We start from the raw sequence: 15656 nt of genomic DNA on the forward strand, positions 1-15656 counted from the left end.
AAAATTAAAATTCAACAAATAGTTGAATTCTCTGAAATAAGAGTAAAGCCAAAATAGACACTATGAAAAGGATTGTCAAAACCAAAAGTGACATCAAATTTGGCAGGATTCAAACAAGGCACATTGATCAGGGATATCTTTAGATTCACAAAAGGCAAGTTGACCAAGAAGACAAACCGGAACAGGAGAGAAAAACAAAGGAATGGAAGAATTAAGGGCACAAAGGAAGGGAAACGAACACTGAAGTGCTACTGTATTAAAACAACATGCATGTCCTGACAGCTCCCAGCATTGTAGTAAGGAATAGATAAGCTCTCTCCCTTTTCCTACCCTCTCTGTCTTAAAGCTCTGTGAAGAGGCCGGTCCAAGTTCCACGTTGCCAATTAGTATACCATAGCAATTGTGGCCGTGCTATATAACAGTGTCTGTTTTAAGGAATATCATTACCTTTATAGTGTGTTTTTTAAATAATAATCATTATTATCATCATCATCATCATCATCATCATCCCACTGCAGTCGCTCAGGTGTGTTTAACAAGCCTTCTTCACTCCTTTCTGTGCTTCCACTTTTCCAGTTCCATTACTTCCACCACATCCAATCCAGCTTTTCTAATGTCCTTCCAAACTTGATCCATCCGCCTTCTTCTCGGTCTTCCAACTGGTCTCTTTCCCTTAACTTCTCTTTCTTATTCCCTTCTTGCTTCTTGAAATCAGCTAAATATGTATGGTGCTATTGTTTTCACGTTAATAAGTGCTAATAACAGACTAAGTGTATCGTTATCAAGACTAGCATTTTAGTGCAGTGTAAATTTTGCATATACAGTAATAATATTCATAAAATGTTATTTCAGATTTTTTTCGTAAATTGGTCATGTAATTTTCCCAGGTCTAGCATTAAGTCAGCAAAATTGGAAAATGCCTTGAAAAGTTAATATTTGAATTGAAGTACAACAGGTGTTACCAGCACCCTTCGACATTATGATAATGTTTATTATTTCTGGTTTCTTAAAATAACAATTATACATCCTTCTTCTTATTTGCTTCCTTCTCTTTAAGGTGGACGGGTTTCAATCTTTGGAATTTTGTACAAAGATGCAAGATTTTAGAAATTAAGAATCACGACCTGTGGTTGAGTACCTTTTGCTTCGGATTTCAATAAAAAGTGGTCCCATAACCAATGATCGCATGTTTAAAGGCACTCGAAACAAGGTGAAAGATGGACTTTCACCTGTCACAACTTAAGTTTCAATTACAGCTGGAATCTTAAATTGTGCCGATGCTTATGATAGGGTCTGAACGATTTTCCTTCTTTATGTACCGGTATACAAAAAAGTAGGTATTTCTCCCATCCTCACCTGGATTTGAACCCAGAATATTGAGCAGGCCAGTCAAGGTGCCATACTGCTGCTGAAATGTACCTAAAATGAAATTGCTTGTTCAGAGATGGACTGATAACAGCCTGTTAAGGAAGGGAATTATAAGTACATCTTATGATATTTGAGCTGATAAAATTATTGCCGAGCCATCTTGGAATAATAGCATCGATATTTAATGTTATTCTAACGCTCTCATGATCCCCCTAAATGGATATTATTTTCCGCAGTGCATAGCAGAGAGCGGGAAGCTTTCATTGTAGTTTCAGTAACTCCAGCTGGATCATGTGGCAACACAGCGCTCCCATTCCTCAGCTCGGCACCACGTGCTGCAAGCTGTCAGAACACACACACTGTTTTAATAGGACTATTCCTCCGTAACTGTGATCCAATCCACGTTCGTCTAATTACACTATTCTTGACTGTTTTCAACCACCTTAGTCTGGATTCCCCCTTGTCCTCCCTCCTCCTTTCAAGGTCTCCATCTTCTACTTCGGCATCCTCCCCATTTCCATCCTTTCAACACGTCCAAACCGTCTATGTTTATTCCCCTCCATTACATTGAAAAGCTTTTCCAATGCTATTCCCAACATCTTCATATCTACCCTTTCCCTTCTTTGTCTTTTCCATCATTCTTCTTAAAACTTGCATTTCACTGGCCTGGATTTTATTCTCCTGTCTTTTCGTTAGTGCTCCGCTGCGTATGTCAGTATTGGGCAGTAATACATCTTATACATCACCTCTTTACACTTCATTGGTACTTCCTTCCTCCACACCAGGTTGCCCACACTCTGGTAGAATGGATTTCCCTGTCGTATCTTTTTACTGATCTCCACGTCCAGACCCACATTCTACATCAGATCGCTTCCCAAGTATTTGAAGCTCTCCACAATTTCAAAGTTCTGTCCCTTTATTTTTACACTTCCTTTCCCTTCCCTTTCTCATCTAGATAACACTATTGTCTTTCTCTTTTCTAAACTAATTTTCATTCCATAATTTTTCAATAATCTCACTCAACATGTCGAGTTGCTGTTTTATTTCCTCTCCGTTTACTTCCTTCACCACAATATCATCTATAAAGAGAATTACCTTCAGCTCCCTGTCCCCATATTTTACCTTTGTCTCCAACAGCCTCCTTAGCCTGTGTGTACTAAATCGTAAATAATTATATACTGATATATCCTGCATCACCTCACTGCATTCCATTCTTTTGTTTTATATTTATAAATTCTCCTCTTGTACTACATGTTGGTTCCTTAACTCTACCATAACGAGTGGAAGAGAAAGTGTGAGCTCCTAGGTTGTTCCCTGTTGGCTAGTATAGGGACTGTGATGAATCGTCCACTAGAGGCAGCACCTTTACTATCTGAGGGTTGTAATATGGTTATGTTCGGTAGTGTTGCTCTGCGAAGGCAAAAACTTAAGTGTCTTGCATTATTGTTAAGTGAAAGTGTAAAGCGTGATGGTATTAATATTATTTAGTGTAAATATAGTGCTGAGTTTATAAAACTTACAAACATACCGAGGAGGAAAAATGCCTACTTGCTTCGTTCCAGACTGTAAGTCTGCCTATAAAACTACGAAAGGTAAACAGTTCTTCAAACCACCTAAAAATAAAGCTTAATTTTCAAAATGGGAAAAGGTAATTCCCAGAAAAGACCAAAAGCTTTCTGATAAGTGTTAAGGCTTTCTGATAAGGCGAATAGGTAGAAATTCCTAGACGGAAACTGAAAACTGGCCCTGTCCCTCGTAAATTCCCCTATTTGCCATAATTATCTCACGAAACAATTAAACAAACTAAAACTGATAAACTCAGAGGGATTTGAAGACAGTGAACCAACAGAAACATTCAATAGGGAATTAAATATCATAATAGTATTAAATACTTCTACACCAGCAGGGGCTCTTTGTAAAGATGCAATAGGGCATCAAACCTTAATAAAATGGAGAGATAACCTCAGTGGGAAGAATAATACTTTTGCTTCAGAAAGAACTCTTGAATCCCTAAGAGTAACAATTGAGAGCACCATACAGATGTCCGAGTATTCATGGAATAATGGATTCCGATATGTGCTCACAGCCAAATTTAATCAAGATCCACTAGAACGGCACTTTGGTATACTATGCTCATTAAGTTGTGATGACCACCCTTCAACAATAGATTTTCTGAATTTACACATGTTGCAGTCTATTTATATCCCAATCAAACTTGCCCTGTCATCGGGTAGTAATTGTGAGCCCAAATTTGAACTTCATTTGTCAATCAAATGAGAACACTGGCTAAGAAGACAGAAGAGACAAATAAGGCTGTAGTAGAAAATGAACAAAATAAAATAAGGCAAGCACTAGACTTCACTGGGAACATGGATAGCCTCTTACTGGACTGGGAGAACAATTTAGGTCTAAATAACAGTGATAGCTGCAATCTTGCAAATGAGTGTGTGATTTAATATCTAGGAGGGTATATAATAAGCAACGTATCCAAGGTCATAAAATGTCAAATGTATCAGCCTGCTTCACGGAAAGCCTACAGAAGAAATCCTTGCTGCAGTCCTCACATTTATTAGGGACTATAGCAATAAATACAGTATTGACAGCACTTTTCTCACCCATCCTTCAAGAGCAGTTCATAATGTGTTCGTGCAAGTTGAATGTGTAGTGGAACAAAAACTCTCCCGTGAACATAGTCTATGGGGTGATATATTTTACGAGTGTTTGAACAGTTTACACAGTATCACCATTAATTAAAAGAATTACGATGCTGCGATGACCATGTTGTGGACATTATCCCTAAACTTGTGTTACATTATATGAAGTGTCGATTTTATTTTATAACAAGACAGATGAGACAAGAACTGAAATCGTCTAAGACCACAAAGTCTACCAGGAGTCTAAACTATCTGACAACTGACTTCTGAAATGGTAAGCAAAGGCATAATATTTTGCATGCAACAAGTGTCTTTTATTCGTATGCTGACTTGTAAGCTCAAGCTCACTTACTGCTAGAAGAGTGGCCTAGCGGAGGAACCGATGAACTAGGGGAGAGAAGACACTTCTACCTTCTACTCACTATGACTCTACTACAGTAATGAAGATTGAGATGGCAAAAACGCAAGTCACATCACTGTTGGAACCACTCAGCAGAAACAAGTTTATCGCTTCAACTATTTAGGAAGTATCATTCACGACGGCGGCACTGAGGCCAAAGTTTGTACCCATACTAGGGATCAGATGTAAGGCTGTTCAGGCGTTTGCTCTATTAACCAGCATTTTGTCTTAGGTCTGACACTAGACTCATCAGAGTGGGATGTGTCAGACCCTACCCACTGACGCAGGGGCGTATGCAGGTGAACTTATCAGAAGCCCATTACAAGAGGTACAGTCTGATAACTGCATAGGGAGATAAAACTCCACATTGGAAATAATGCCCACCTAGCAATTCCGAATGGAAATTTTAAGTTCCCATGGAGGGATGACCTTCGATGTTAGGCCCCTTAAAACACCAAGCATCATCATCATCATCATCATCATCATCATCATCATCATCATCATCATCATCATCATCATCATCAATAGGTTCCAGACTTGCTGTGCCACACTGTGTGCTGATATTTAATTGCATTTTCTTCCATACATAATTGCTAAGCATGCTCGTTTGGATGGTGAAACTATTCATCTCATTGATACAGATTAATTACATGACAGCTCTTTGGATAGAGAGGATAACACAAATGGTGAAACTCAAGAGTGAACTTGCTTCTGTACCATTATAAACAGAGACTCATTGAAGAAAAATGACTGACTGTCTTACAATTCTTTTTGTCACATCACATATTGACAATCAATCAATCAATCAATCAATCAATCAATCAATCAATCAATCAATCAATCAATCAATCAATCAATCAATCAATCAATCAATCAATCCTGATCTGCATTTAGGGCAGTCGCCCAGGGGGCAGATTACCGATCTGTTATTTTCCTAGCCTTTTCTTCAATGATTTCAAAGAAACTGGAAATTTATTGAACATCTCCCTTGGTATGTTATTCCAATCCCTAACTTCCCTTCCTACAAACAAATATTTGCCCCAATTTGTTCTTTGGAATTTCAACTTCATCTTCATATTGTGATCTTCCCTACTTTTAAAGACATCACTCAAACTTATTCGTCTACTAATGTCATTCCACGCCATCTCACCGCTGACATCTCGGAACATACCATTTATTGCAAGTAATCAGCTTCATTTTCCGTATCAAAGTCTAATCACAGAGAGTTACAATAATTGAAAATCTTCCACCTTTTTGATACTTTTTATTTGCTTTTTAGCAAATTATTGATTATGAACAGTACATGTTTCGTTCTCACACACCCTTATTATACTAGACGTAAAGCAGATTCAAACGTTCCCCCTCCAGGGTCATGGTAGAATTGGAGTCTAACAACATTAAGGTATGGAACCATTTTATACATTAAGTTATTATGTAAAGACACATGCTTTCATTACAAAGAAAACAAATTCCTATTTTCCTCATTTCATTACAGAAATTAAGATGAAGCTCCCTTCTCAAAAAGTGACCAGCAATCAGCTTCCAAGTTCTGCATTAGACTCAATTTAGGGCACATTAAGCAAGCTCAAAATAAATAACAGCCTACCTGGAAGGAGTGAATGAAATGAGCATTCAGCAGTAATAAGAACAGTGTCAAGAAGCCATTCATTTTTCAAAAAACCTTTTAACTGGACGACAAATAGATATTTTTAGTGTTTTTTTCTTTTTTTTTTTCTAGGGGCTTTACGTCGCACCGACACAGATAGGTCTTATGGCGACGATGGGATAGGAAAGGCCTAGGAGTTGGAAGGAATCGGCCGTGGCCTTAATTAAGGTACAGCCCCAGCATTTGCCTGGTGTGAAAATGGGAAACCACGGAAAACCATCTTCAGGGCTGCCGATAGTGGGATTCGAACCTACTATCTCCCGGATGCAAGCTCACAGCCGCACGCCTCTACGCGCATATTTTTAGTGTAACAGAGTTGAAACTTTTAACAGCTATTCTAATGAATGGATATGGTTTTTAACAGGCTAACTATGTATTCATCCTGTCTCATTTCATCAACCCATTAACCCGTGTTCTCCCTAGAAATTTTCGTTAGCTGGGTGGCAGGAATGAATAGCCGGGCGGGGAATACAACGTAGAAAATGAATATGATAAAATGTCAACTTATTCCCCTCAGGCCATGAACAATAATATTAGACAGGTAAACATTAACTACAAAAATGAACCATTTTAGTTTTATCACGAAGAATACATAACAGAGTAGTTTGAACTTCTAGCGTTCTACTGCTCGTTCATAATCACTCGGTTGCTGTGGAGAGGCAGACAGGTTTGTTACTTCCCGCGGAATCGAGTGCTCGCATGCGATTCCACGCTGATCCAGACACCGCTCGCGCACGACACTGCCCCAGAGGAGTGCGACAGGCTTCAGCAGCCGACACAATTCCTATCCTCCAGAGAGACGGCCACGCTGCCGCCTGAGCCACGGAGGCTACACACATTTCTTTTGGCTAGTTGCTTTACGTCGCACCGACACAGATAGGTCTTATGGCGACGATGGGGCAGGAAAGCGTTAGGAGTGGGAAGGAAGCGGCCGTATCGGTGTGAAGTAAAGCAACTTGAAATATTATGTAACTAGCAGATATTATCTAGATAATGATAGCTGGGCGGTCAGTGAAAACGGTTGGGCGGTGCGCCCATTAAAAAGGTCCTAGGGAGAACACTGAACCCTCACATTGTTTTAACATCATTTTAATTTAATTTTATATTCAAATTAGTCTTTAAGAGGAACAATGTACCTGAAAATAATGTATTCAGAAACTTAGCGATTCACCTAAGCTTAACAACAGCTGAAGATGTTCTAAAGTGAGAACATAACATTTAGTCAAGTAGCTCGTCTTCTTTCTCCCAAGTCTTTCCAGCCCAAACTCTGCAACATTTTTGTAACATTACTCTTTTGTCAGAAATCACCCAGAACAAATCAAGCTGCTTTTCTTTGGATTTTTTCCAGTTCTGGGATCAAGTAATCCTGGTGACGGTCCCATACGCTGGAACCATCCTCTAGCTGTGGTGTTACCACAGACTTATATCCCTCTCCTTTACATCCTTACTACAAACCCTAAGAACCCCCAAAATCATGTGCAGAGATCTGTACCCTTTATTTAAAATCTCATTTATGTGATTATCCCAGTGAAGATCTTTCCTTATATTAACCCCAAAGTACTTACAGTGATCCCCATAAGGAACTTTCACTCTATCAACACAGTAATTAAAACAGAGGACTTTTCCTATTTGTGAAACTCGCAACCTGACTATTAACCCCGTTTATCATCATATCATTGCCTACTGTCCATCTCACAACATTATTAAGGTCATTTTGCAGTTGCTCACAATCTTGTAACTTATTTATTACTCTATACGGAATAACATCATATGCAAAAAGTCTTATTTCTGATTCCAATTCTTTACTTATATCATTTATATATACTGTATAAAAAAACATAAAGGTCCAATAATACTGCCTTGAGGAATTCCCTCTTAATTATTACAGGGGTCAGATAATGCTTAGCCTACTCTAATCCTCTGAGAACTATTTTCTAGAAATGTAGCAACCTATTCAGTCACTCTTTTGTCTAATCTAATTGCACTCATTTTTGCCAGTAGTCTCCCATAATCCACCCTATCAAATGCTTTAGACATGTCAATCACTATACAGTCCATTTGACCTCCTGAATCCAAGATATCTGCTATATCTTGCAGGAATCCTACAAGTTGAGCTTCAGTGGAATAACCTTTCCTAAACCCGAACTGCCTTCTATTGAACCAGTTATTAATTTTGCAAACATGTCTAATACATAAACTTAAAACGGTCCACCTTTTCAATACAAAAATGTTATAGTTTATAACATGTATTTGTACTTGGAACTAGTTTCAACGCTGATTTGCGTCATCATCAGCCAAAATGTGGGAATAGGCAAGCATTTAGGCATTTATATTACACAAGGCGTTACATTAAACAATACACATCTTACAAGGAGATAAAAACAGGGACGAGTATAGAAACAAATGAATCGTTGAGAAAACAAAAGTTATACATATTAAAAGTAACCTTAACCACACATCTTGCAGTGCGAAAGTGTTCTTCTTGAATGATTCCTGAATATAAAACACACGTGCACACATTCCTGAAGAGCCAGCAGGCAGGACAAAGTAAAGTGAAACCTTAAGAGTTCTCATTTTTCTATGTTCTGACTAACTAATGAAGTCTCCCTTGAGTTCCTGATAAACATACAAAACAGGAAATTCTCCTTCACTCTCAACAATAGCTATAAAGACCAACGGTAAAATTTCATTTTAAATATTGTGCAGAGACGTGAAAGCATGATTTTGAACATGATATAACTCCTTCATATAACCCAGTCTTTTACACAAGGTGTTACATTAAATAATACACATCTTACGAGGAGATAAAAACAGGGACGAATGTAGAAACACATGCATCGTTGAGAAAGCAAAGTTATACATATTAAAAATAAGCTTAACCACACAACTTGCAGTGCGAAAATATTTGCCTTGAATGATTCCTGAATACAAAACGCACGCGCACACACTTCTAAAGAGCCAGCAGGCGGGGAAAAAGTAAGGTGAAACCTTAAGAGTTCTTCTGAGAAGAGTTCATCATTCTTTCTATGATCTGACTAACTAATGAAGTCTCCCTTGAGTTCCTTGGCACGGGTTACCTAGCTGGTGGGGCAAATTCTGATCCTGAATAGAGCCCTTAGACCACCTGTCTTCTACAATTCCCCCCCACCCCCCCCTTTTCTTTCCCATCCCTCTTTTACACCTAGTGTATCCTGTACATTGTTTGAAAGAGGCCTACCTTCCATCCTGTCTTCTGAGAGAATCCTAATTATCTCCTTCAGGCTCTCCAATTCCTCCCTCATACTCCTTAATGCCTGGTCACACTCACAGTTCCTACACTTGCACTCCTTAGCCATTCTTTATAGAAAAGTGAAAAGAAAAGGAAAATTAAAATAACTTGTGTACAAAAAAAAAAAAAAAAAGAAATATTGTCTAGGATAGTACACAAAGATCACATGACAATAAGGTAATTGTACAGTATAGTACTTTTATTTTTTACTGCTTTTCTTGCTAAATTGTTATAAGACAAATTCATATAGTGTATTAAAGCACTTCATTATAACAGTGGTGTTGTTTTATTCATTATCACTTAGTGTCAGACGAAGTATCATAATGTAGCTGTAAGAAGTCTAATAAAAAATGGAATTATGGATTGAATTACCGAATGCAATTCAAAAGACACCACCTTTCCCTTTGTGAAAATCAAATGAGTTCTCGACCATGGCCATCCAACAACGGCTGATAATTTCGGATGACAACCAACTGTGAGACATATTTAAGTCAAAACGGGCAGAAATAGATAATTTGTCTTAACTAATTCACATACCATTTAACTAATTTATGCCTTGGTGTATCATTTATTTTCATTACTTTACATGATATTATCACAGACACTGAAAAAGCATGCTTTACAGCAACGTAATGAGAGGAAATATCCAAACTACTGTCAGATGTACTTTGTGAAGTCTTTATGAATATGGTAGGTCCTAAAACAGTCATATTCGTGCATAGTCACCTTGCATCGGTGGGATTCAAATGAAGATTCCTTCCTCAGACCCCGTGTCACACAGACTTTGCATCTCCGTTGTGGGATAACCTTCTTCGTTGTTGGGGGTATTGTGGTCGGAAAGTATCCCCAGTGCCTCTCTTGAAGTCTCAATGGTATATCCCCAGGGCTTGGATGCCTTATTTTGGATAGTCAGGCAAGGTCACACTCGCCAACAGCTGTTCGGCCAAATTGATCCGGAAGGTGGTAAAGCCTACTCGCTTATTTTCAGGGTTGAGGAGGGGATGAATGATGTTGAAATTCAGAAGTGTCATGTCTAGCATGTAGAAGTATATTTTTTGTATCCTTTTACATACTTCCTCATCAAGGGGAATGATGCGAGTCTCTGGTCATGGGAATCAACACCACCCTTTCCAGAGTTGTAGTCAACAAGAAGATTGGGCCTGAACGTCTTTTTTCCATCATACATTACCACTTCAAGGTAATCTGGCCTTCATTTCATCCATAGATACAGGAAACCAGTGTTCCTTTCCAAATGGCATTATCCTATTTATATCCTCGGCAGCCGATACAAGACATTTACTTGCATAAGCATTTACCTCATTGGTTAGATGAAGTATCATAATGTAGCTGTAAGAAGTCTAATAAAAAATGGAATTTTGGATTGAATTACCGAATGCAAATCAAAAGACACCACCTTTCCCTTTGCGAAAATCAAATGAGTTCTCGACCATGGCCATCCAACAACGGCTGATAATTTTGGATGACAACCAACTGTGAGACATATTTATGTCAAAACGGGCAGAAATAGATAATTTGTCTTAACATCACAACAAGACGAATGAGCAAGGTCTCTGAAACACATAGTGCAGATATAACCTGTGACTGGTAACAGTTTCTATTATTTCAAAAAGAAAAGACAAAAATAAGCTAAATCCGACATATTCCATCAGTGCTCAGGAAAAAAGAGTGCACGTGAAAATACGTAACTTTTTAGTACCGGCATTTTGCGTTTCGCACAAGCTAATTTTACACTTTTGGAAACAAATGTTGAAATATTGATTATACACCTTAAATTAAACAACATAATATTTTATGTAATTTTTTTAGAAAAGATATCTCTGAGTTCTACTACAATAATGGAAGTGTCTTACAATTGAGTAAGTTAAACATTTTTACACATTGCTTAAAAACCAAGCCAAGCTGTGAACACAACTTATTTTGGCTATTTTTATGACTTAATATTTTTCTGGGTGCAAAAATTGTCTCAACAGACTCCACCTGGAAAGACAGAATGGTTTAGAAATAAACCTGGATTGACAGGGGAATGTGCTGATGCCAGTTTTGTTTCTAATGGTTATGGATGAAACTCCAAAGGAGACAAAGGAAGCATAACAAAATAGGGAGATGAAGTTATTACTATTTGCAGACTATGTTGTGGTCTGGGGAACATAAAACAAAGAAGTACAAAAACAACTTGATGCACTGAACAAGAAAATAATAAGTATGGTATGAAAATCAGCGCAGGTAAAAGCAAGACCATGGTGATGTAAAGAGGAGAAAGACAAGGGAAAGGCATTGTGACAATTGGTGGTCAAATTGTTGACACTTTCAAATACCTAGGGTGTGAATTAATGCAGAATACAATGCAGGACATGGAGATTAGCAAGAGGATGCAGCAGGGCAATGCATTCAACCAGAGTGCAAGAAACCTTGTCTGGAATAAGGAAGTAACAAGAAAGTGTAAAAAGAATGTGCAAAATGGATTATCCATCCATACTGACCTTTGCAGTTGAGACCTGGACAATGACAAATAGAAAGGAGTAGAATTAAAGCCAGTGAAATGAAATATCTAAGAAGTATGATAGGAGAGACAAGGAAAGACAGATTGACAAAGATGTGAAAAAGGAGGTAGGAATGGAAAACCTAAATGAGAGAACTGAAAGGAGTAAACTAAGATGGTCTGGACATGCAAAGATGATTGGAGGAGTATACAATACCAAAACAGATGATGGAGATGAAGTTTGAGGGAAAGAGAGCAACAGAGAGATGTTTCCAAAGCTTAGTTTCAATTCTTATACTAATTACAAGAAAATAAATATCATCTCTGAAATTCATTTTTTGAAAATAGGTCTATCATTTTCTCTTTCTATGTATCTTCTTCTTAATGTAACTTACCTGAAGGTGCGACAGGTTGTGCTAAAGGTAGACAGGATTGTGGGATGTCCGTGGACCCTGCTGCAGACGATAAAAAGAACAGTGAAATGTGGAGTCACATTTAATAGTAATATAGTTGAGGGGGCAGTTCCTGAAATAAAAAAGGCAAGTGGGTAGCAGCCACCCCAGCCACATAACTAATACCATTCTTCATATATATATATATAACAAATAAGGCAGTGGACTCCCATAGCGAGTCTTCAGAACGTAATTACTTTATCACAGTTTATGAAGAGTGGCTGAGTTGGCACGATTCTAAATGCCTGGGCCCCTCCTGCTCGATACAGTCGCACACAAAGACATTCATTCTCACACAAAGCCCACATTCAACATCAGCAGTCAGCAGCCACAATTAAGTAGAGGAAGCAGTGATCAGCAGGGAAACGCCCATCCACCTTCCTTAATCTTGGCACCCAACACAAATTCCACACCAACATTGCAAATAATACAGATTCAGAGATGAGTTCCTCACTTCGGGAGAGGAGAGGGAGCAGTATACCTACAGGTATTTAAAAAAAAACTAATGTGGATTCAATTTGAAATAAGGACTTCCATTCTATTTCTACCTCCAAAGCAACTCCAGGGCATTTTAGCAAGTGAGCAAAATGACAATTGCAGGGAACTTCCTTCAAAACTTGCCAAGGCCAAAGAGGTTTTTGGCCTAGGAGGCTAGAAATAAAATAAAGTGGACACACTCTTAACCAGATCCTTAGTTGGATAACAAAATGGCATGTTTTAAACACTATTTCAAACTATATTAGGCTTATAAAATGACAGAAAAACAGCATCTACTGTTGTAAGCGATAAAGCATATGAAAAATCTTTATTTAGACTGATGCTTTCACGGCCAGTATTCATAGATGTAATCTTTAGAGCTTTCACCGTATCTAAGAAAGAAACTCTGGAAATGCTTTGTGTTTTGCAGAGACTCTATTCCGAGTAAGAAACACGTCTGACTTCAACTGTTTTAACAATGGTGGTTGAACGTGGAAATCACTTCACCATTGTCCTAATATTTCAGTAGTCGCTGGAGCCACCCAGGCTCGGTTTTGGCTCGGCTTTCAAGGAAGAATGCCACTCATGATGCAACAGGTTTTTTCAGGGGGAAATTTCAACCCTCGATAGACTAGTATTTGAACCTTGGTTGTCCGCCTGGAAAACCAGCTGCTAAGCCACTGTGCCGATCTCACCCTCCACATCACCAATACCCTTGTTTGTCACCAGATGGCTTACTATGTACTACTCTACTCCGAGTAGGGAGTAATGTTGCCACCTTAGCTCCAAGAAAAGCGTTTTATGGCCACACATCTGGGAGTTGTGGAACAGACAAGAAGGCACTAGACTAAAATGAGAGAGAGGGGAAGGGGGAGGGGGAGAGAGCAATATAATACAAAAAAGAAAATCAAGTGCAACAGAATAAAGATAAAGACACAAGAACACAACAGAGATGAGATGAAAAGAAAAGTAAGTTAAGGTGGGAGATGGAAATAATACAAAGTTGCATCTTGTCCCGAGTGAAGCAGGGTGAGGCAAGAGGCAGCACATGATGATGGGAACCAGGAAGCGACTGTTGTAACCATGAATGTAAGATGGGTATGAAAAGCAGGTAAGCAGTAAATAACGATTTTAAGGACTGGAAAGGAGCATCAGTGAGAAGAAAAGCAGCAATAAAAGTTTAGAAATTAAGATAATCCTTACGGGCCGTGGAAATCGTAAAGGGACATTTTTAGATTTCCGTCCGACAAAATACTGTACCTAATTTAAAATTTGATTATAACCACTTGTTAAGATGATTGTTATAGAAGCAAGACTCTGATGTTAGAAATTATTTCATTTCTAGCGAAACCTCTCCTAAACCAACACTTGGAGAAGGCTTAATTGTCCATGCCTTTACAGAGAAAAAACATCATGATGGTAGTTCTGTCGTAACATGTATGACTGTCTAGAGAATAGCACCAGCTTAGAAATTCAGTGTTTCATTATGCAAGTATTCGTAATAAATTACCATGATCATGGCATTTCACATTTTCAATATACTGTACTACCTAGAATATACCTCTGACAAACTACTGTTGTGTCTTTCATTGATCAGTCTGCAAACCTCCATGATCCCCTATTTGCAGCTAATTTCTGTGGCCTTGTTTAGCTACACACCTCATCATTAAATTATTAAAAAATGAATCTCACCATTGTTGCCTTGGTCTACCTTTACTTTTCTTATTCTCGACGACCAAGCCCACTATTCTCCAATGTAACCTATGCTCCTCCATTCACCTCCATGACCTCACAACTGAAACCAGTTTATGCATACAGCTTCATCCATTGAGTTAACTCCTAATTTACGGCAATCTCCTCACTCAGACTACTCACTGCATTACCTTTGATGCACCTTTTTCCCCATTTCCTGCAAGAATACACATCCAACATATTTGAAGTGGCCCACCTATATAAGTTCTGTACTCTCAATCTGACATTCAATCTCTTTAGGTTTCCTCCTTTGACATAATTTTAGTCTTGGAAATACTATTTTTCATATTATACTCACAGCACCTCTTTTCAAGGTACAAACTTTCAACTCAGGGTGCCATTATGGCCGCCTCTCTGCCATAGACCAAACTAATCACTATTAGGTCAAAAATAAAAATAAAAATAGGACACACAAACTTGGACTTAACAGTCTTCAGAACATCTCTGCTGCAGTGTTTAAAATTCAGAAATTATGTCATTTAATGCCAGCCATAAGCAATCAGAAAGGTGTTCGTTTGGCATTTGTGACATCAATGAATTAATTTCATTTTCACTATATTCATTGTTGAAAATAATCAATCACAAACTTAAGTTGTAGCGAACCTGGCTTTAACAGAAATGCCAAATTACTGTAGCTTTGGATATTTATTTTGGACAATTAAAATGATTTCTCAAGTCCTTTCATCTAGATTGCATGGTAACATCACATTGTAACTCTGTATGCTCTGTTCAAACTGAAAATCTTGAAGACACTGTGACACCCCACTAGTATCTCATAGAAATATAAATGGAAACTAGGTTGATTGCCCGTAGAGCGGAGCGGAGGCAGGGTTTGAGGGGTTAGAAAGCAAGAGATATGTATAGCAAGTCAAAATGGAAGTGCAAATCACATTATTGCCACAACTGCTCTACGCCATAAGTAGCACCCAATAAAAACATTAGTGCCCGACGTACACCTCCAGTACCATGAGAAACTTTCTGGAGTAAATTTCTACTTTGTCCTGTTAAGAAGTCAAGATGATTACAACTTACTAGGGGCTTTTCATATTCTCAATTATGTAAGAAATTCCTGCAGTATTCTTTTGTGTTGTGAAGGAACTCATCTCGTAATATTACAAA

The 15656-nt window shown here is 38.3% G+C and overlaps 1 protein-coding gene across 1 annotated transcript in view; it reads right to left on the bottom strand.

The window, feature by feature from the left end:
- Positions 1 to 15656, bottom strand: part of NFAT (NFAT nuclear factor) — a 533805-nt gene that overhangs the window by 85798 nt on the left and 432351 nt on the right. The window contains exon 10 of the mRNA XM_067145354.2: positions 12252 to 12311. Coding sequence (XP_067001455.2) covers positions 12252 to 12311 — 60 coding nt within the window. The remainder of the gene's footprint in view (positions 1 to 12251; positions 12312 to 15656) is intronic.

This window comes from Anabrus simplex, chromosome 4, assembly GCF_040414725.1.
Source record: "Anabrus simplex isolate iqAnaSimp1 chromosome 4, ASM4041472v1, whole genome shotgun sequence".
Classification (NCBI taxonomy): Eukaryota; Metazoa; Arthropoda; class Insecta; order Orthoptera; family Tettigoniidae; genus Anabrus; species Anabrus simplex.